The following is a 24,132-nucleotide window of genomic DNA, read 5'->3' on the forward strand; positions in this document are numbered from 1 at the left end:
TAATTTATTAAAATAACCTAACTGTAAAAAAAGAAAAGAAAGAATTTAGTTATTCTTTAGTAAAACAATAGCAACTGTTTTACTAAAGAACATCCAGTTCTCAAAACCTCTGGAATTACAAAAATTGTGGTTGATTAAATATATTAATACTCCCTGTAGCTTTGAAACACAGAAAATATCTTATCTGTAAAGGAGGGAGGGGCTTCATATCCAAAAGTTTGAGAAACACTGAGCTATTTATTTGGTAAGGTTTCCAAATTTATTTTCCCTTCCATTTCTGGTTAGGGTTTGGATGTAATTTTTTTAAAGAAAAATGCCTCGTTCAGACTGTCAGTCCACATCCGATTTTTGTGCATATGCGATTGAAATCAGATCAGATGCATCATGTTGTAAATAAAACAACATCTGTATTGCAAACCCCTCCATGTTGCGGTTGCTGTTTTTGGCGTATACCTACCAATGCAACGTCATTGCTATAGAAACCAATGCAGATATTCAGGAAAGTGAAAGAGCAGCATAGGACACACAAATCGGATCTGAACAGCTGCGATACATAATGTGGACAGTCAATAATTTTAGATCAGATTCCAATCAGATACACAAATAATCAGATTTGGACTAACAGTGCGCACATAGCCTAATAAATGCTTCTGATTAGTTTAAGGTGAACCCCAAACTCCACATTATTCAAGGCTTCCTTAAAGGTGCCATCAAACGTTTTTTTACAAGATGTAATAGAAGTCTAAGGTGTCCCCTGAATGTGTCTGAAGTTTCAGCTCAAAATACACCATAGATCTTTTTTAATTCATTTTTTTAACTGCCTATTTTGGGGCATCATTATAAATGCGCCGATTCATGCTGCGGCCCCTTTAAATTCTTGTGCTCTCCGCCCACGGAGCTCGCGCTTGCCTTGAACAGCATAAATAAAGTTCACACAGCTAATATAACCCTCAAAATGGATCTTTACAAAGTGTTCGTCATGCATGCTGCATGCTTACAACGGATTATGTGAGTATTGTATTTATTTGGATGTTTACATTTGATTCTGAATGAATTTGAGGCTGTGATCCGTGGCTAAAGGCTAATGCTACACTGTTGGAGAGATTTATAAAGAATGAAGTTGTGTTTGTGAATTATACAGACTGCAAGTGTTTAATAATGAAAATAACAACAGTCTTGTCTCCGTGAATACAGTAATAAACGATGGTAACTTTAACCACATTTAACAGTACATTAGCAACATACTAACGAAACATTTAGAAAGTTTACAAATATCACTAAAAATATCATGATATCATGGATCATGTCAGTTATTATTGCTCCATCTGCTATTTTTCGCTATTGTTCTTGCTTGCTTACCTAGTCTGATGATTCAGCTGTGCACATCCAGACGTTAATACTGGCTGCCCTGTGTAATGCCTTGAACATGGGCTGGGATATGAAAATGTTGGGGGCGTACATATTAATGATCCCTACTGTACGTAACAGTCGGTGTTATGTTGAGATTCGGCTGTTTTTCGGAGGTCTTTTAAACAAATTATATTTATATAAGGAGGAGGAAACAATGGTGTTTGAGACTCACTATGTCACTTCCATGTACTGAACTCTTGTTATTTAATTTTATTTTTTTTTATTTTATTTATGCCAAGATAAATTCAATTTTAAATTCTAGGGCACCTTTAAGCAACCCTCTACATTGCGAGTAAATCACCCTCATATGCGACCAAATTTCACAAGAGGCGACCTATATTCTTAATCTTATTAGCCAATGGCTAGTAAATTGTAAGATTTCAGTCACGTGTAATTGAGTTAGAGGAAAAAACAGTGCTGCATTGTTATGAAAGTTTATCATTTTCAAGTGTTTTTAAGCCTTGCCAGTTAAACATTCGAGGGCAGGAAGACGTACCAAGAAAACCGATTCGAAGCGCGCACCAAGAAAAACGCGTCTGACAGCACGCGAATACTGAATTGGGCTTCTCTTTCACATCTTGCACTTGAACGGACAATTTCACAAAAAATTATGTTAAAACGCCCGTCTTAGCAAGTATTACTGAGAATGTCTTAAGTGTTATTTCTTAAGTGAATAATATATATATATATATATATATATATATATTTCTCACTGCTCTTGACTGAACAACTTTTGTAACTAAGTTAATAAGTTAAATATTAATCTCTATTTAATTTATACAGTGAAGGCTAAGCAGTGCTATTTTACATTTTATTACTTTATTCAATTTCTGTACCTAATCTACATATTCCTATACTGTTAGATCTAGCTGAAAAACCTGTAAAGCACTGTTTGTTTAATTGGCATCTTTTCTATTGTGTTTATTTGTGCTACTGCTTATAGTTTGACAATTTTAAATATTAGTTTGACTGTTTACTTGACTTTAATAGTAAATAAAAATATAAATGAAATTTATATTTTATTTCTACAATTTTTTTTTTCATTTGCATTGTTCTTGCATTCCATGTAAAAAGTCTGGTAATTAAAATAAAAAATAAAAAATTACTGGCCAATGGCAACTCAAGCTTCAGTGTGTCCGTAGAGGGTTGTTAAGACTGATTAGTCAATTATAGTATGTGAATTAGGATGCACCCTCAAGTCTTTGTGAATGAACAAGAAGAATTAGAAACACAAAGAAGACAAAAGCTTCTAACAATAATCCACACACAAAAACTGCTGTGGTAATGTACCGCTGGGAGGAATTAGCACAGGGAACTAATTCCAGATTCAAATAATTAAATGTTTGCTTGTAAAATTGAATCTGATAGCCTCTTAGTCCCTGAGAGGAAATATGTAGACTAACGGATTTCCAATGTTAAGTCTCATATTGTGGTCTCACATACCTTTGGGTTAAAAACGAGGTTTGGTGAGTTATAACTAGCATTTTTCTATATGACCTGCCAAATGACCTCTGTGGTCTATTCACAGCAGAGTCCTGCAAACAAACCAAACTACACATTCAAACTAAACCGCAAGAGTAAGATCTCCATTTGCTCCAACTGAAAAATGTGGAATGGATGCGTCATTACATTTACCAAATAGCCTTTAAGGATTTGGGCTTCTGTTTGCATTTCTACAGGTCTTTTTTTTATGATTGACATGACAGTAACAAACATTTATGTACACTAGTGGTTCTCAACTAGTGTTGTCAAAAGTACCGACCATGATACAAAGTCAGTACTGAAATTTTAAAAATGTGATGCTTTGAGCGCTGTTAAGTGTTAGTGTAGTGTTAACAGCAGTACTGTTGTCAAATCTATGGACTTTTAAGGTAATTTGCTAACCTAGCTAGTTCTTTTTATTGCTGCCATTTTATTTTATTTAAATATCTAAATGTTAGTGGGAAAAACTTTTAGATATCAATCTGCATATGCAATGGACATTGGTTATGCTCATCTTTAGTGGCTCCTTTGAAGGCATCTTGAGTAAAACAGCTCAATATTTAACACAGCACATACAAAAAACCTGAACCAGAAGCGATGCAACCTGTTTTACAGAATACAGAAGTCTGCTGTGCATAACCTTCATTTCAGGACTCCAATCCCCAGTTTCACAGACAAGGCTTAAGCCTAGTTCCATACTAAAATTAATTTTTGAGCTGTCTTAACTGAAAGCAACTTGCACTGACATATCTTAAAATGTCAGTGCTATTGTTTTGTCTCAAGATGCACACCAGTAATTTTTTTTTCTAAGGCATATTAATAAAAGCTACTTAAATATCCTAAATGAAGGTGTATTTCTGGCTTAATCTAAGCCCTGTCTGTGCAGGTCCAAAAGTTTCAAGAATCAAGATACCAAAACTAATTAGTATTTGAAACTTGAAAGTTTTTTTCAGGAAGCATTGTGCATGATTGGTTGTCCCTTGTAAGAGAACTGCTTCATACTTTTAGCACAGTAAACTCTCTCAGAAGAGTCTCTCAATTCATTTCCTTTAAAGCATTACAGTTACCATCAAAGCACAGATGTCTTTGGCCACTGCGTCTCACACCAGCAGCACTTCATTTTATAGACAGCGCGTCAAGTCAAAAATAGTTCTAAAAAAATTGTTAGACAATCCACTGGTGATTATGAAAAATTGTCGTTTGAACACTTTGTTGTCTTTTCGTTTATACAAGGAAGCTAACTTTAATATAGCTATAACATTTTACAATAAGGTTCCATTTTGTTAATATTACTACTAACAATGATGATAATGATAAAGTCGCCATGAAATTAAAATGGACAATTCTTATTTTTTTACATAATGTTGCAGTGTATATGTTAAATGGCACCCTACATTTTTTCATCATTCCAGAAGCTTGTTTCACTTGGATATACGTCACAATTATTGTAAAGTGTTACCAATAAAGCAACTAACATGGTTCAACACATTATATTTTTCATTTTAGCAACCTGATTCTCATTTCTAAACTACATACCGACAATCACTATTACAGCAGTATTATGAACTGCAACAACTACAGCATTTTCCAAAAACATCACCTCACACGTCACGGACATCAAGCCCTGCCATTCACGTCTCCTTGCCTTTCATTATAATTTTCATTTCATTTCATTAGAACTTTCATTACAATGGGATGCACTGAAATTTCAGCTAATGAAAATTTTAAACAGCTATTTTCAGTTTCGAACCGAAAAGATTCTGGAAGACCAAAACAGACATTTAATTAGCGCTTCTCTGATCTCAGATTCGACTGTGTTCAGCGCCTTTTTCGTGCACACAACGTGAATAAGCTACAAGAAAAAAAACATGTCTGCTGTGTGGACAAAAGCTCTAGATTGACAATATAAATTTTTCAATTTTAATCAATCATAAGGTTTATTAAATCTAAAATGTTTTAATCTGTGCTCTTTTCTGTTGATGCACAGCATGAACAAAACTTTTGTTCCATGCATGCAGTCCAATAATCACAACCAACTTTGTGCTTTGTTGCTTTTAATATGAAGCAACTTTCAATTTTAAAATTCAACTCATTTTTATTAAAAAAAAAGTTTGATTAATTAATCTATTTTTGGCTTGGGTTTTGGGCCAAGTGCGACATGGATTTTCATTTTCATCCTAGGGGTTTCATTTTGGTGCATCCCTAGTTATAATGTCTGAGTTATATGACACGTTGGCAGAGACTGTGCAGCTAGCTGCTCTGTCTCACCTGTTTTCATCATTTGCCAGATCACATTTGATATAGATGTCATTAAATGACCTAAAAAGCATCACAGCAACATGCCATATCAAACATGACAAAACCCTTCCACTAAACAAGGGTAACAGTGCAAAAATAATGTCAAGAACCTGTCTGCACTGTATTGGACATGTTTTCTGAGAGAATCAATACAGCACCATGGCTGTGAGCTTGAGGGCCTTTCGTCATTCACATTTCCCATTACAGAGGTTGTAAGTTCAGTTCTCTCACTGTGATGAGCACTGGAACAGGGAAATGGATCCTAACTAGTTTATCATTTACTATTTTGCACTGAAAAAAAAAAAAAAAAAAAAAAGATTCATCTCATATCTCAGGCTCCCATACCACAAATCCAAAAATTTTGCTTTATGCAAATGTGAGATTGATCACATAAGCCATCATGGGTGTACATGTCTGTTTTCTTTTAGCCAAACAAAATAGGAGTTATATTAAAAATGATCTAGTCTCTTCCAAGCTTTAGAATGGGAGTGAACGGTACCATTTTTTTTTTTTAGCATTATTTGTTTGAACCACAAGACTATTCTCAACTAAGCTTACACTAATTCTACGTCATACGCCGTGACTCAACTCTCTCGCGAAGGCGCAGATGGACGTTAACGGAAGCTATTGATTACATATTGATTTATAAAGTTATAATTATGGATATTTTTCTTACAAAAACACATCGCTTCACTTCAGAAGGCCTTTCTTAACCCCTTGGAGCAGTATGAATTACTTGTATGATAGATGCGCTTTTTTGGGCTTCAAAAAAAAAAAAAAAAGTCACCATTCACTCTCACTATAAAGCTGGATAGGATATTTTTTTAATAACTCCGACTGTGTTTGGCCGAATGAAGAAAGTCATATACACCTACGATGACTTGATGGTGAGTAAATTATGGGATAATTTTTCATTTTTGGGTGAACTATCCCTTTATTGTGCCAAGTTGCTACATTTCTAAAGCTCCCAGCGTTCCTGTAGAACACAGAGATGAACATAGCACTAGCACTGTCAAGGTTCAGTTCCCAGAGAATTCAAGAACCGATAAAAAGTTCAGGGATTCAAAGCTTTGGAAAAAAGCATCTGACAAACGTAAATGTAAGTGGTGCATTGGTTTCCATAGACATTCTATACTAGTCTTGCATAGTCAGACAATTCAGACTTCCGGCAGAACGTCTAGACTCTATCGCAGCTTCATTGGCCAAGAATCACCCAGAGGCAGTCTGACCGACATGTAAAGCAACCAAGCACAGTTCCTTTTGTTCTGCATCATGTTTAGGGTCATGAAAATGCAAAGTTGATTTTCCTTATGATAACAGACTAGCGTGCATCTAAAAAATTATTCATTTAAGAATGTTGTGCAAGTTTACTGCAATGGCGCTGCAAACTTCACATACTTTTGAAAATCCAGCATTTAGTTGATAAGCACTCATTATCACAGTTGTAAACATGACAGTGTTCTTCTTCCATTAGGGGGTTTGGTGTCATGATGGCTTTGTTTCCAGGTAGATCATTAAAGTACGCAACATGTCTCCTAGAAATCCTGTAGAATTCAATCAATCGATGACAACTTTGAAACTCCCGAAGTATTTCCTTTTTTGTGTTGCCTTACACATCACAAGGTCAACCTACGGTCCATGAGTGTGACGTCTGAGGATGGGACTAATTCTACACTAACTAGTATAATATAACCAGGTGGAAAAAATATTTATTATTAATTATAATTTTGTGTAATATACAAACATAATAAATGTGTCTTATCAAATTGCTGCCATTGCAAAAGTAACAAGGACGAATATGATCCCAGATGTCATCTAGGGCAGCGGGCCTTCTGCAAACATCCAAGAGGGATAACTTAAGATTAAATTAAAAAAAACATTATTAATATAATGAAATAATCTAACTCTAATCTAAATTAAAATGTCATAAAAAAAAAAAAAAAATCAAGGTACAAACTAGAGTTGTCAAAAGTACCGACTTCGGTACCTAGTTGGTACTGAAATTTAAAAAATGTGACGCTTTGAGCGCTGTTGAGTGAATTCGTAAACATCTCTGATTGGCCGTTGTTTTCACAGCTTATCGGATATGTCTTTGATTGGCTTCAATGATCAACGCTGTAAAAACGTAAATAGTCATAAATCATAAATAAATCTCTTCACTAAGCGCTTACACAGATACACACGGGAGCGTTTGAAAGCAGGCGTCTATCGCGGATCTGTCCACTGTTAGACACCTGCTTTCAATCGCTCGTGCTTCCACTTTCAAACTTAAACACTTCCGCGTGCTTTCAAATGCTCCCATGTGTTGATCATTGTAGCCAATCACAGGCATATCCGATGAGCGTGTCAACACAATGGCCAATCAGAGGTGTTTACAAATCCGCTCAACAGCGCTCAAAGCGTCACGTTTTTAAAATTTCAGTACCGATAGGTACCGAAGTCAGTACTTTTGACAACTCTAGTACAAACTGTGTATTAAATATTTATTTCTTTTCCCTCCTCGATAACTACAGTTTATATCGAAGAACAGTGCTGAAAACTTCTGAAATGATGAACCTTAAATAAATTTTGTTCATTTAATATTGTTCATAATTTAACATATAAACACTTCCAGTTTCTGTTTGAAAACAAGCAAAAATTTTTGAAAACAAGCAGACTTTTCATAATTAAATCAGAAATACAAGAAATCTATATATAGTATGTAGCCTATATAGAGGGGCCTTCAAATATTGTGTTTGACAGGGGGGTTATTTCAAGTCAGAAAGTTTGAAGAGTCACTGAATGGCTGATTTGAAAAGTTAATCAAAATGAACAACAAACAGTACATAAAAGGTGGCAGGTCTATTATTTTGCATTTACATTTACACTTAAAAACAATGCACAGATAATTTTACATACAGGATCAAATTGTTTGTTCCATTCATTGCTCTATTTTTATTTATATTTATATATATATATATATATATATATATATATATATATATATATATATATATATATATTTATATATATATATATATATATATATATATATATGAGAGAGAGAGAGAGAGAGAGAGCAGAGATTGCTGCCATTATAATCACTGAAGCTGTCAATTACAGTGCGAGGTACACAAAGCTGCACTCTTGCGAAAACTCCTGTACGCTGGCAATTAATCTCTTAAAGTCATCATGTTTATACTTTGTTGTTAATGAAATGATTCATGCATAAGCGTGCAGAACTCACACTGAACAAAAACTCGGCCATATTCAGACTAACTTAAACATCTAATTTGCTACTGTGTTCATGCGCTCAACAGCCGACTGGTACTGCACAACTTCAACGGCATATCATCACATTAAATGATTATTTGGCAGGACAAAGATTAGTTTTGATGGCCGACAAAAAAATTTCACTGCAGGAAAACCCCCTGTCGAATAAATAAGCTTAATATGATACCAAAAGTTTAAATTCCAGTGAAATTTCACAATTGTTGTTTCCAATTTCAATACCAAAGCCAAAGTCCATTTTTTATTAATGACAAATGAACAGTCAGTAATACAAGTAATACGGTTATTGGAAGGTCTAACAGTAGTATTCAGGTACAGAAATTTAATTATCAAATGTAAAATATACAGCAAACACTGTTGTGCTAAATTAAATATAGGTTACTCTTTGTTAAAGCTACAAAAGTTATTCAGTCAGGAACAGTGAGCGATTTTTGCTTTGTCTTCTGTTGTTTAATATTAATGACAAAGGCAGCAGCAGGTATATTAGGCTGTTGTCACTTTAAGACCGAGTGAATGGATCCAATATAATGATACACATACAATTTCTTTCTCAAATGTTTACATTCACTTAAGACATAACCGACAGCTAGGATACTCGCAAAGATGGCTATTTTGACATAACTTTGTGTGTAGCTATTTTGGCTATTTTGACATATCTTTGTCTGTTCAAGCGTCGACTGTCAATTGCATTGACTGTATCCAAGTGTCTTTCTCGCTGGCCCCGGGCTATTGGGCAGTCCTTATTGTCGAGCCCTGAACTCTTTCTCATATAAAATCTAAATATATGACAAATAATTTAAGTTTGGACTTGTCCAGTCATATATGAAATGTCTACTGTATATAATATACCTCAGATGAGTTCTACAAAATGTTAAGCATTAATTACAGAATCCAGGTCCTCTGCTCAAATGTCTGACTGAATCTGCCACTGCGCTTGAAATCAAAGAGCAGCTGTCAAACAATTACCAATCCAGATATTATTATAATAATTATCTGAGGTGTCACATATCACTAGGTCCTCCCATTGTAAGCTACTCTCAAGCACCATGTGCTGTTTGCAGAGAAACTAGACACACATGCAAGCAGTCTTCATTCACAGGCAGGTGACATCCGCCGTCTTGAAATCCAGTGAGCTGCCACCAACCCAGAAAGCATATTTGGGAATCAAAGGCACATATGATGATGCACAGACATGATGTCTAGGTAGGCAGCTCACTAGATTGAGACAGACATAAAAAGCAAGCACTTAACTAAAGAGATTATACTTCAAATAACTTGCATTGAGTTACTAAGATTTCAGTTTAATTCATACATACAAAACAATAAGAATAATAAAATGTACTATGAGCAGATATGCGTTTTTGGGATATGAACTATTATTCTTTGAAGTACCAGTAAAACTATGGTATATCAAAATGGTATTAATCCCATACATCACAGTATCATGATAAATGTATACATCACCCAGGAGTTTTAATATAGGTAAAAATAAAAAGAGAAACAGAGAAGGCATCACATGTTTTTCTTTGACATTCCCATTGTGGAAGTGACATGGTACATGTCCAAAAACATGGTATTACCATGGTACCACCATGTTCAAAAGATTATGGCAATACATTAGTAATGACCTATGCTTATAGCATAAATTATGTGAGACCCAAACCGATATTTCAATGTAATGCCATTGGCATTTTATTCATTTTTGAAGTATCACTATTCGCTACACTAGCTTATATATTCCAAACTGACAGTCCTCACTGTGGTTCTGCCGACTTTTAAGCGCACTCAAAGTGACTTTTAACAAATGTGTCCGAAGCCACATGATCAAGCAATAACTTGAATGCTGAATCTCTTCCTTGTATCCAAACATACTGGTTTGACTAAATACTGAACGTCTTCACAAAGGGAGCTAAAAATATAAACGTGTTTCCAGAAATAATAGAGTAAGATTCGTAAGCAATCACAGCTATGGCTTCACTGACACCAGCTAATGCTAAATCCAGACGTGCAAGTCATTCACTTGTGCTGGCCTGAAACATGACATGACTCAAGACGCTCTCACACACACATACACCCTAACATGAGCTCCAGAGCGGTCAGACTGAGCTCTACAACCGCATACCCAGACGAGTTCTGGTCTTTGGTCGTCATTCTATCAGTACTGAGTTACTTAAAGCAGAAAGCTTTAAAATTAAGTGTCTTAAAACAGGCCTTGCAGAAGCCCTGACCTCTCCACGGGCTACCTGCGGGAACACACTCACGCTCACTCCCGCGGTCGAGCGAGCCGCAGAAGGCCCGGCCTAGCACACAGGCCCAGCTCAATATCACACCAAGCGGCTCCAAGAAAACGCCCTGTGCGCTACCGATGCAGTCTAAGTACATAAAAGGTTACAAAATTCACGGCGGCCGCCATGATGAGTCTCTCCCAGTGCATTTGAATTGAAAACATGGCAACCCGCGGGTCAGCACTGGCCTGCAATTCAAGCCAACGACGCAGCGATCGGCGGTTTTTTCGCACCTACCTTCATGTCGGGACATCCTACAGACAGTGACACAGCCCCTCCTCGGGCTCCCTAACGTCTATAAGTCGGAAAGGTGCCGCTAAAAACGAAATAAAAGTGGGACGCGGTCTTTCTTTCCTATTTTCTCTCTTGAAGATGGATCCGGGGCTTACTTCTCTCCGCTTCCCCCTCCCCGTCTGTCATCAAGCGACTGTGTGTGTGAGAGACGGACCGGGTGCGGACGCGGTCTGCCGGCAGGGGGCGCAGGACTCATCCACTTCTTCTTCTGTGGTGTTTGAAGGGCGGTAAACTCGTGTAGCTCTTGAATGGGGTTTCTGTTAGTGTTGACATCGCCATCTACTGTAACTAAAGATTCTTTATTATTATTCAAAACGCAGAGGACACAAAAGTATTAGGACTTGCGTGAATTTAACTGCACTAGATGAAAAAATATCAAAAGCAAGTGGTATTTATCTAGCGTTTCTCAACACATTGTGTTAGGTTTTAAATGATAAAAAAACTTTCAAACAATTTACTGTTCAAAAAAGTAAAAATAGCTTTGGTTGTCAAACTGTATGACAAAAACAAACAAACACCTGATTAAAAGTCATTGCAAAAATATCTTTGAAATGTGAAGTTAGTTCTGAAAAAGTTCTAGCATCATTTGCTTACAGAGGGTTTGACATTTTGTTATCGAATGCAGTGACTCAGACATTTAAGTGTGGCTTATGTGCTTGAAATGTTGGGCCTGCAGAATGGCATTTTACATTTGTAGCCTCTATAAAGGGGCCTTCGAGTGTGCGGAGTTGGCAGAAAGACTAAATAGCTTATGTTGCAAAGAATTGAGCAATTTTATTATATACAAAGGAACAATAAAAATCTATAAAGATTACATTACAACAATTATAACTGCATGGGTTACGTTGTACCTTAAAAGTGAAGCTAGTCTTAGAAAAGGTGTAGCATCATTTGTTTACAGATGGTCATATTTTTTTTCAAATATGATTCTCAGTGGCTTATGCATTTCGATTTTTGGGGCCACTGTAGATTGAAATGTAGAAAAATAGTCCTCACAGTTAATAAATTAATTAAAAACTATTTTAATGACAAACAATAATAAACTAAAAAAAAAAAAAATACACAATCTTCTAAGTACATTTCTTCTAGGCCTAAGTATATTTTGTATGCTTAAATTTATACAGTTTTTACCTGCCTATGGTACAGTGATGGTATCAGATATCAAATACCATAATACTTTGATATATCATGATGACAGTTACATGTTACAATGGTACATGATACAATTGAGCTGCCATGGTACCAAGGTACTAGTCTGCAATACATTTTGTTAGTATAGAGCAGAGGACCCCCCACTTAGGCTCTCTGTCCACTTTTCTCAATAACACCTTATTATAAATGTTTAAATTATGAACATCATTATTATATGATTATTAATTTATGAACAACTGACTTCACTGCATTATATAATGCTTAATAAATCATTAGTTATAAAGTAACTAATTGTTATGTCATGAAAATATACAGTAAAGAGCCACTGAAGTACCCTGGTTAAAAACCCATTAAATCTACAAACATACATAAAATAAATAATGATTCAAACTCATTCAGAACTAAGGGATCCAAAGTAGATTGTTTTGCATTCTTTATTTTTTGCAAGTAATATACAGTGCTATCTTATTGGCATTTTTGAGTCCTTAGACATAGAAACAGGCAGATAAACAAAGTTGACACACTAGTGTCGCGTACAAAGTGACCGTCAAATGGCCTCCAATATCATTCTGTTAATTAGACAGCAAGTTTTATCTGTAAAATACAGTGCATTTAAAAAGACAATTGCAGCAGTTAAGATAAACATTCCTACATGCAAAACATGAACCCCTGTATATCCACATTACATTCCTTACATGTGATTATCAGATTATCAAACAGCATTCCCTCATACCATATATTATAAGCATGCGTTAAAGAATATTGAATAGGATCAAACCTCCTTCGTGTTGTTCTGTGTGTGTGTTTTAAATCACAGATTCCTTGGTAAAGCTCTGAATTCTGAGAGGAAGTCTATTGCCAGTAAGTCATTTAGATAAAAACCTGAAAGTTTTTATTTATTTTAAAGGGAAATTCCTAAATAAGCAAGACTTGATGGTAAGAGTGTACTTCAAATAATCAACATTTTGGCACAAGGGAGTGCTTTTCATTGCAATTTTTGTGTTAGATATGCCTGTTATCCTGTCTCAACACAGATTTAGACAAAAGTAAAGAAGAAATCACCATTTCTTTATTTAACAGCACAATATGCTTGTTGTCTAAGTTTAAAACAAATTATTTAGTAGTATTTCTAAAATATTAAATAACTTTGACTCATGAAATATAAAAACATGGTATAAGGCATTCATTTGAAGCTTATGTAAAGGTTCAGTTCAATGTCCACATATTTCTCTACCAGTGACCAATATCATGTAAAAAACCATGACAAATAAAATTATTTCAGTAAAATGCAGCACAAATGTGATTTATATAACTAAAAAGCAACATATGCCCTTGAAAGTACTATGATAATTTGGCAATTATCTCGGCAAAAGCATGATGATATAAATATTAACTGATATACAGTAGATGTAATGATTTGGTTCTTCTCATTACCATCCAATGATGCTCATTCACTGTACAAAATCAGAATTTACAGACTTATCAAATGTTGGCATGGTATGGCAACTGGCTGAGTCACAACGTGGGACGTTTCTATAGACAAACAGTCCGCATGCAGAAGAACCAAACAAAGCCCATCGTTTCTGTCCTTTATAAGGCCCACTGCAAAAAGCAACATGTTCCTTTCATGAAGGGAAGAATTTTGAGTTCCAGTCATGCTCTGTGGAGATCTAAGAGACTTCATTCTTAGTCTGAGGCTGTTCAGTGTCTGGCTGATCATCTGCTGTCTTCTCTTTGACAGAGGAGGGGCTGCAGTCAGTTTTGTTGCTGTCTGGGTTGCCATGGCTTCCTGCGCTGCCCAATCGAGATGAAGCTACCACCGCTTTGACCGCTGCCTGTGAAAACATAACCACAGAGGTGTGCATTGTGTTTACAATTTGATCACTTTTATATTTAAGCACATTTTGATTACACTAGTGCATTTATTCAGAGATTACTTCAGTGCATTTATTCAGCAACCAAAATCGCAAGCAATATATTCAAGATTCATGTTTGGATTTATTACAGTTCATCACTGAGAAGATTTGCTCACAGATTTAGCAAATAGCACAAGCAGCTTCATGAAGGATCACAGATAGGCTGTGTAGCACTTTGAGCACAATACTGCAATGGAGATCAGAAATTAAATGAAAAATGATAAATAACCATCTGATTATGCTTCCGAGAGAAACGGCAATCATGATTGCGATTACAATTTTGTCTGAGTTTGAGTTTTGTTTGAGTTGTATTCTTGGTTGGACTGTTTCCTGCTCTGTTACCTATGTTTGTATTAGTTTCTATCGTGATTCATTTTTTGATTAATTCGCAACACCTGTTTCTCGTTTCCTTTCATTGGTCTGCATTTGTATATACAGCCCTGTGTTTGTAGTGTCCTTTGTTCAATCTCATCTGTAGTTAGTGGTTGTTCTGTTTGCCATGTTGTTGTTGTTTTTTTTGAGAATCTGAGAAGTGTTATTTTGAGTTTGCTTTCATTACTACTTGCGATTAGATCCAGCCTCAACTCGTCCCTGCTGCAACCCTAGCATGACAAGATTGGATCATAAGAATGGACCTAGCAGCAGTTCAGATACTCCTCCTCTCCCAGGGGGATCGCTCCCTCGAGGAGCACATGTAGAGGTTTGTAGATATGCTCCATCTCATGCACTAGGACAACGACAGCTTCTGCTCGTTTTTCCTTGAGATGGCCATTGAGGGACGTTCCAAGAGTTTGTTTTACTGGGTGCTTTTACAGTAAGGATTACCCTACACCATCTGTGAGATTGAGGAGGATCATTCATGGCCAGTGCCTGCAGTTGACACGCCCCCAACGGAGCACAAACCCATGCCCCCGCAGACTCAGAGCCTGCCACGGTTACAGAGCCAACTTGCATTACTTGCAAGTCCAACGAGGATGTAATGCCGAGCCCAACGCAGACCCAGTGCCTAGTGGAGCCAAGTCTGACCAGGTGTGTGAGCCGGCCATCAATACCTTAATGGAGCTAACCCGAGGGCACGATCGTCCCAGAGCTCTAGCCAGAAAGGAAGTCTGACCAGATGTGTGAGCCAGTCCTTGTGTCTATTCCAGTTGGAATAGTGATTGAGCATGAGGGCATGGAGTGAAGTGTGTGTGCTGAGCTCGAACCACATTGTGATAATTCAGAAATGTGAAAGGATCAGTTCCAAGTCTCCTTCGTCTGCCAGTTCCAAGCCTCTTTCATCACTGATGCTACTGCCCAGCACCAAGTCTGTGTTGTTGATGATGCTCCTACCCAGCCTCCCACTCCCACATCCTATGCCATACAGTTATTCGGTTCCCTACACCCTTGGCTCCACTTTGGCCTGTTATCGCTCAAGCTCCACAGGGCTCCCTCATCCCTCCTGCTCCACCTTGGTTAGTCATCACCCTGGTTGCATCATGGACTTCCGGTCCTCCAGCTACGCCTCATCCCTCCACCCCTTTGGCTCCACCATTGTCCTGGCTCCCTTCTGCTCCACCATGGTCTGCCGAGCCCCAATCTCCAACGCGGTCCCGCAAGCCTTTGGTTCCGCCTCCGCCCTCCAGTCCATTGGTGTCACCTTGGGTCTTCATCTCATCGGCTCCACGTGGTTCTCCACCACAGTCAGTCAGGCTCCTGGCTACACCATGGCTCCTCCCTGCTTCGGTTCTGCCATGAGCCTGCATTCTGTTTGCACTGCTGGAGGTCACTCCCTTGCTTCTCCCATCATCTCCTCCCTGGCTCCTCCCTCGTCCTTGGTGGTTCCTTCTTCCACCTCCGCATCCTCTTCCTAAGCCCCCTCTGTTGAACTTTGTCATGTTTTGTCTGAGTTTTGTTTGAGTTGTATTCTTGTTACTGCTGTTGGTAATCAGTGACATCTTTATAACAGTATAGCAGACTACTTACATAAAATGCATATAAATATCAGTTGTCACTCTGTATTTCACAATAATATGTCTTCATAAGATGATATTTAAATTTTTATGATCAAAGTGCTGTAGTTTTTATTTTGGGGTGTAAAACATATAAACAATACAAGGATGATTGAGAGATGTACAAATAAATGGTCCCCAAAAGCCGATTTTAAAAAGCCGAAAAATTATGTATGCAAATGTAAGCGGTCTCCAGCATGAGAGGAGGGCACTCTGACAAGGGCAATAAAGATCGCAGTCTCTAGTGTCAGTTGCTATTGCGCTTCATGAGGTTTACATGCACATCTCTTACTAGCTTGCCTCCGTTACACTCAACCCTCAAAACATTACTCCCTTCTGGGACACGGCACCAAATGGAACCGGTCCTGCTTGACTCGCTCAGAGCGGGATTCGAACAGACATCTCCGGCATGGGAGGCGGCGCATTAACAAGGAAACGCTAAAGACCACAGTTGCTAGTGTGCCTCATGAGGTCAGGGGAGAGAGGGTTACACGATCAGCTCTCACTAGCTTGCCTAAGTTGCTTCAGTTTAGTAAGTGTTCATCTTGAAATATTACTAACAATATAAAAGTTACTCTTATGTTTACTAAAAATCGGTGAAGATTTCATGTGTACCACAACCTAAAGTACGTGTATCTCAACCTAAAGGTGGACAATTTTACAATTATACTAAAATGCCTTTTACTTGCAAAAAACAATGGAACAAACTATGAATCAGATGACAGAAGGCATGTATTAGATTGTGTGCAGCAGGTTTTTGGGCATTTTTTGATCATTTTGATAATTTAGAGGCCTTAGAATTTTGTATATCAAATATGATACATTATGCTTTATATGGTTAGAACCTTCATAAAAATGTGTCATTGAGCCCAAAGCCTCAAACCTTGAGTTTTCTTCGAGCATTGAACTCCAGGAGTTTCTTCTGAGCAGTGTCCATATGGGTGAAGTTAACAGCCTTTCCAGTCACCCAGGGGTGCTGCAGCGCCTGCTGTGTCGTCAGCCGTTTCTTTGGATCCTGGACAATCAGTTTTTTCACCTATGGAGCCAAGAAAGACAAGTTACACTTTCAGTAACACTGAAGGCAGTCAGTTTTTTCTTTTTTTCACAAAGATGTGTTTTTGGTGTTCCAAAGACAAGTGGTCAACGCTATTTTTTTTTTTTTTTTTTGTAATCGTTTGTGTGCCCACTCCCCTGATTCTTTGTTCTTGTTGTTACTATTTATTAACTTAATGTTTCTTTATTTGCATCTGTGGTTCCATGAAGAACCGTTAACACCCAAGGAAACCTTTTCATTGCACAAAAGGGTATTTATAATGGAAAATGTTCTTTAAATTAATGAAATGTTCTAGCTCAAGATCTCTTCACTAGGGTTTTTTGTAAAAACCCAAAGTTCTTCTATGGCATCACTGCCTTTATTGTTAAGAGTGTAGATCTGTCACAGAGATGTGTGATATTTCAGGACACCTATTTCAGTGATATATGTCAGGTAATAGGGACATTTTATATGTGGCAAAAAAAAGAAGAAGATATATTTACTTGGCTAATACCACCCCACCAAATTTTGAATTGGCAAAAAAAAAAAAAAAAAACCTAAACCCTAAACCTTTAGTAAGTATGTATAGTTAACTAGTATTACTCAATACTTAAATGTATAATTATACTGTAAGGGGCACCTTAAATAAATAAAGTGTAACCTAGAAAACATTAAAGGTGTTTATAAAGAAAGCTATTAATTTGTGAAATTAAAGAATGCAATATTTGAATATGTGAAAATCAACTTCTTAGTATTTTGCAACATAAAAATGTAATATAGCTATATTTTGTGTGTGCATTATAGTGATTTTACTATGGTTAAGGGGTGTTGTTAGGCACAACATGTAGCAGATTTTATAAACAAAATGATAAAACTAAAGTTTTACATAAAATCCTTTTATTAACAATAATAACCTCAATAAATTATTCCTCCATAATGTGAAATAGTTCAGGATAAATGTAGGCTGTTTACTGTTGCCAAGCAACATAGCAACTTGGTGTACTAAAAAAGAATTGAACTTATGTGCACTCACAGGTGTGCGTTTATTTCAGGGGCAAACACAGATCATTAATTCATTCATTAGAAATGAACATTTGAACCATTTTAAAGAATAAAAATGACTTAAAAGACGTCAATAAACTTTCCTCTGTGTGTGTGTGTGTGTTGTTTGCATACTTGGGCATTTTATAGGGGTTTAGGTGATATTGAGATTTACTCACAAGGTCCTTGGCATTAAGAGACACATTGTCCCACCAGGGGGAGACAAACTCATATTCACAGTTCAAGATGCGTTTAAACATGTACTGGTCTCCTCTGTCATCAAAAAAGGGTTCAAAACCACATAACCTATAGAGAGAACAGAAACAAAAACAATACTACATTTAACAGCAATCTCATCAAAAATACTGTGAAATATTATTACAATTAAAGATAACGTTTAACTGTATTTATTTGATGGCAAAATTTGATGATATTGATTTCAGAATTAATGTTGTGACACTGATAACTGGAGTAAAAATTCAACTTTGTAATCACAGGATTAGAATTAATTTGAAAATTAAAATAGAAAACAGTTACTTTAAATTGTAATAATATTTTACAATACTACTAGTTTACTGTATTTTTTAAGCAAATAAATTCAGCCTTGATGAGAATAATTCTTAAAAAAATCATAAAAAAATCATAATTATCCCAAACTTAAGAGTTTTCTATATTTTTGCAAAAATATGACCCGAAACATCATCAGATATTCACAAAAGTCCTAAAAGAAGACAAAGAGAACCCAATCAAACAAATTAGACAATTATTTATTGAGAAAAATGATTCAGTATTACATGTCTTCTGTGAGTGGCAAAAGCTTGAAGCTCTAGGATTAGCAGTTAATTTGAAGTTGCACTTAGGCTCCACCTGTTCTTAAATGTTTTCAATCAATAGGGTTAACAATCAGGTGTCAGTTTGTGCCCTGTTTTATTTAAAGAACAGGGATCTAGCAAAGTCTGAACTTCACAACACGTGTTTGTGGAAGTGTATCATGGCACGGACAAAGGAGATTTCTCTACTAAGATTTCTGAGATTTCAAAGGAGGACCTCAGAAGAAGAGTTGTTGTTGCTCATCAGACTGGAAAATGTTATCCTTTTGGAAGTTTGGACTCCACAAATCCACAGTATTGTGTACAAATTGAGAAAATTCAAGACAATTGCTACCCTCCCCAGATGTGGTCGACCAACCAAGATCACTCCAAAAGCAAGATATGTAATAGTCTGTGAGGTCACAAAGGATCCCAGGGTAACTTCCAAGCAACTAAAGGCCTCTCTCAAATTTGCAAGGAGAAAGCCACGACTTTCCAAAAAGAACATTGCTGCCTGTCTACATTTTGCTAAAGATCATGTGGACAAGCCAGATGGCAATTGGAAAAATGTTTTGTGGACAGATGAGAAAAATAGAACTTATTGGTTTATGTTTGGAGAAAGAAAAACACTGCATTCCAGCATAAGAATCTTATCCCCTCTGTGAAACGTGGTGGTGGTATATTATGTTTTGGGCCTGTTTTGTTGCATCTGGGCCAGAACGAATTGCCATCATTGATGGAACAATGAATTCTGAATTATACCAGCAAGTTCTAAGGGAAAATATCAGGACATCTGTCCATGAACTGAAGCTCAAGAGAAAGTGGGTCATGCAGCAAGACAATAAGCCCAAGCACACAAGTCGTTCTACATAGGAATTGTTAAAGAAGAACAAAGTTAATGTTTTAGAATGGCCAAGTCAAAGTCCAGACCTTAAGACAATTTAAATGTTGTGGAAGGACTTGATGCAAGCAGTTCGTGTGAGGAAACCCACCAACATCCCAGAGTTGAAGCTGTTCTGTACTGAGGAATGGACTACAATTTGTTTGACAAAGTATATATTTTTGTCTCATTTGTTTGACTGGGTTCTCTTTGTCTACTTTTAGAACTTTTGTGAACATCTGATGATGTTGCATGCAAAAACAAAACAAAACAAAACTAAAAAATTAATTGAATAATATAATAATATAAATACTGAATATATATATATATATATATATATATATATTAGTATTTGAATGTAATACATGCAGCATAATACTAAATATTATACTATATATAATATGATTAATATTACAAATACAGAATGGAAATTTAGATTCCCTGCTGTCACAGCCAGGTTGCAACAAAGATGATGAAATAAAAGGTGATGGATCTGTTTGCAGCAGTGTTGTCTTTTATTAAACATGAACTCAAAAACAAAGAACTCAGACTAGGCGTAACATGAGGAACAGAACAACAGGTAAACATGATGATAATGGACAAATGAACTGAAGAAAACACATGGCTCACATACACAGAACAAATCAAATTAAAAAAAAAATGGAGAACAGGTGCAACAGATAATCAAACAATGAAAAACAATGGAAACAAATGAAAACCAAGGAAACTGAACTAAAATGTGAAAAACCCACCCAAAACATTAACAAACCATGAATACCTGACAACTGCAAACCAAATTTCTGCAAACTACTAATTAAAATTAAAACTAAAAGACTATTGTTTTTCTTATTATTGTGCAGTCCTAGTAAATATTTTAATGAATTATTCTGGAACTGAGCAGTTTTCTTTTTCTCAGATGACCAACACCTATGAAGAGACGGCGCCAACTCCTGCGAGGACTTCAGAAGACGCAATCATCTGGATCAACATGCACATTGCACATTTCTATATCCTAATTATTGTTAATGTAATTCATTTTTCAGGAGCTCATTGCTTCTACGTTCAGTTAAACTGCTAACAGTGATTGTAAATGAATTGCCTAAATTATTACATTATTTGCTAACTGCATTCTTTAAATTGTAATGTTGACATGCATTCTCTGTAAAGCTGCTTTGAAATGATATGTATCGTGAAAAGTGCTATACAAATAAATGTGAATTGAAATGTGAATTAATTTGTGCTACTTTGCTTTTAAGATCATCTTATACACATCTAAATATTATCATCTGATTTGTGGTTTAAAAGTGCATAAATACATAATTGTCTATTACATTTGAATTTCATTGGAATACATATTGAGAAGCATACATTTGAGAGCTATATGTTTTTCAGTGAATAATGACCTAAATTTCAGCTGGTTCCTTACAACTGGGTCATATGGGTTTTTAACAGCATGTAGGTTAAAAGACGACATATTTTTAAAAATGAAAAGTTTTTGACTAAGACTAAAATGTTTCTTAGACTTTTTGTTTTTGTAAAAGAATGCATATCTGATTCCTGGAGTTACACCCAAAAGTTCAAAACGTGCTTCACACTTTTCACCAGTGAGGTTGATCTAAAAACCAGCCTCTCGCAAGTGATATGACAGAGAGATTGAATGACTAAGCACAGCATTCTTGTGAAAGAATAACTTTAGACAAGTATGTCGTGCCACTCACAAAATGTACGTGATAACTCCCACAGACCACATGTCAACCTCAGGGCCATAGGCACATCCCCGTAAAATCTCAGGAGCTGAGGGAGAGAAAGAAAGAACATCAGAAGAAAAGAATAAAGGGGGGAGGTGACGCACAGCTGCAATGATGCTGTAAAAAGACTACATTTTTTTCTGTAATTCTCTTTGTGGAACTAAAGCCACAGATGGTGCTCTGTTATAAAAAAAACAACTCTTTAATGAACTCACCACAATAGCCTGGAGTCCCACACACAGTCTTCATCGTTACCTGATCGTCTACAATTTTTGACAAACCAAAATCCGCTGTAAAGATAAATCACACCAAATAAAAACAGTTTTTACATTTTCTGAAGAGGTGCTTGTTTATGCAAAACTTCTAATAGGGTGTTCGGCTGGTCTGTCTATCTATCACATTTTTTTTTAAATCTTTTTTTATTATTATTCTTAGTATTAAAATTAGAATTAGAATAGATACATTCTTGCTAAATAAAACAGTTTATTTCTTCAAAAAAAAAAAAAAAGTCATAAATCGGTAACACTTTACAATATGGTTCATTAATTAACATTAGTTAACATGAACTAATAATGAACTGCACTTATACAGCATATATTAATCTTTGTTAATGATAATTTCATCATTTACTAATACATTATTAAAATCTTGTTAACATTAGTTACAGGGTTCCTACACATTTTCCATTTCAAAATTCCATACTTGTCCATACTCAAATTTCCCGACCTCCTTCCAAACGATTTTCTGCCATTGGTAAGCCTCGGTCTCCTATTCTATGTTTTCTCTGCTTCATGTTAGGGGTCTTACAGTCTTTCAGTGATTTTTAAATTAGTGTTTGATTTAAAGTTTGAAATAAAGTTTGGTATTTAGTATTCACGTCTAGGCCCTGCTCTTCTTAAAACCACATATATGTGTGACTTTTGTTGGGGATTAATCTACAAGTTTGTTTCTATTTCTGACCATACCACTCGCTACTTAGGCCTAAATATTTAATTTGTTTAACATTTTAATAATTTGCCACAATCACTTCATAGACATCCTTCTCTGATTTATCCATTCTCCTGTGGTTGTTTTGTTGTCAGTATTTGCTGTTGGTATCAAAGCATTTCTATAGAGTATCCTATGAGTACGAGTAGCATACACAAGTGCAGTATAAGTTTATGAACATCTTCAAATTCAAAAGAGGTGTAAAAGGTGATGTGTATGAAGCAAGTTGTCATAGGGGGGGTCTGGGGCATCCTCCCCCAGGAGAAGATTTTTGTTATTTTAACATGTAAACGAAGCATTCTGGTGCACTCTGACAAGGGTATAAATGGAAAAAAAAAATATTTGCTTCAAATTATTGGCAGTAGGGCTGAGCACAAATTTCACAATTGAATGTGATTTGATTTGATTTGATTTGATTTGATTTGATTACCTTTGATTCAGTATTGATTAATTTGGGGCCTATCAGGTACAGAACATGGCAAATTTCCTCAAAGAAAAAAGAGATCTCTCTCAACTAATGCTGTAAATAAATATATTCACAAGGGTAAAGATTATACAATCATTATAATATTAGGTTACAATTGATTTGCAAGCTACTTACATATAGGCTAAATTACATATACTGTAAGTAAGTTTATATACATTTTTAATGACTATTATTTTTCTACTCTTTTTTTATGTAGGCCTAAACATTTAAATGGTGGTTGTCATGGAACAGATTTATACATTCAATATTGAGGCACATGTTAAGTACAAATACAATGAATATGCAATGGCCTATAGTGCATATATTTAGCAAAATGCTCCTCTCGAAGTTCATTTTTGTAGCTGACATTAGTTTTAGGACATTGAACGAGTTTTCTGAGGTAGGCTAAATGTGACATTTTTACAAGCTGTTTTATTGACGCCTTTCTGCGGTTGAAACACTGATTGATCGATTGCATGTGACATGATACGGATTTCGGTAAGTTGTACTGTATCTTCATACCTTCGGATGTTCATTTATGTTTATTTTGTGTTGTAACTAGTAAAGCGGATGAGGTGGTCGGTTCACGAGTGCTATATCGATCCATCACGCCACAGAGCGCCAAGAAATACTCCAGTCTATGGGAAAGTAGCCCATTTTCGATTCTTGTGAGAATCCTGAGACACACACACTCACCCCGAAAAAACTCATATAAATGATGTATTTTGATTCAAAAGGGCTAATTTCACTGTAAAGTGACTAGTTTGGAAACACAAATATTTTTCCATACTCTGATTTCTTTTTTTCCATACTTTTCCAGACCTGGAAATTACTCAAATCAAATTCCATACTTTTCCAAACCACGTAGGAACCCTGTAGTTAATGTACTGTGAACCAACATGAACAAACAATGAACAACTGTATTTTCATTAACTAACATTAAAAAAGATTAGTAAATACAGTAACAAATGTACTGCTCATGGTTATTTCATGTTAGTTAATACATTAACAACTGTTTAACCAAAGAACCCAAATACTATGAACGTATTGTAAAGTGTTACCCATAAATC

The 24,132-nt window shown here is 36.0% G+C and overlaps 2 protein-coding genes across 4 annotated transcripts in view; both read right to left on the reverse strand.

The window, feature by feature from the left end:
• Window positions 1-11,189, reverse strand: part of kcmf1 (potassium channel modulatory factor 1) — a 30,542-nt gene extending 19,353 nt beyond the window's left edge. Inside the window, exon 1 of one of the 2 annotated variants that reach the window (XR_010896956.1) lies at window positions 10,983-11,189. Coding sequence is in view for 1 of the 2 variants with exons in the window: in XM_067407607.1 (XP_067263708.1) it covers window positions 10,983-10,998 (16 nt within the window). In the remaining variant the exon portion in view is untranslated. The remainder of the gene's footprint in view (window positions 1-10,982) is intronic. The other variant, XM_067407607.1, reaches the window with a different exon arrangement.
• A 1,438-nt stretch (window positions 11,190-12,627) lies between these two features.
• The window catches only part of camk4 (calcium/calmodulin-dependent protein kinase IV), a 53,309-nt gene continuing 41,804 nt past the window's right edge, over window positions 12,628-24,132 (reverse strand). For both annotated transcript variants that reach the window (XM_067407020.1, XM_067407021.1), the window contains 5 exons: window positions 21,825-21,899; window positions 21,580-21,655; window positions 18,352-18,478; window positions 16,982-17,134; window positions 12,628-14,026 (listed from right to left, as the gene is read on the reverse strand). In XM_067407020.1, the coding sequence (XP_067263121.1) occupies window positions 13,862-14,026; window positions 16,982-17,134; window positions 18,352-18,478; window positions 21,580-21,655; window positions 21,825-21,899 (596 nt within the window). In that variant the 3' untranslated portion in view covers window positions 12,628-13,861. The remainder of the gene's footprint in view (window positions 14,027-16,981; window positions 17,135-18,351; window positions 18,479-21,579; window positions 21,656-21,824; window positions 21,900-24,132) is intronic.

This window comes from Chanodichthys erythropterus, chromosome 13 (genome assembly GCF_024489055.1).
Source record: "Chanodichthys erythropterus isolate Z2021 chromosome 13, ASM2448905v1, whole genome shotgun sequence".
NCBI classification, from domain to species: Eukaryota; Metazoa; Chordata; class Actinopteri; order Cypriniformes; family Xenocyprididae; genus Chanodichthys; species Chanodichthys erythropterus.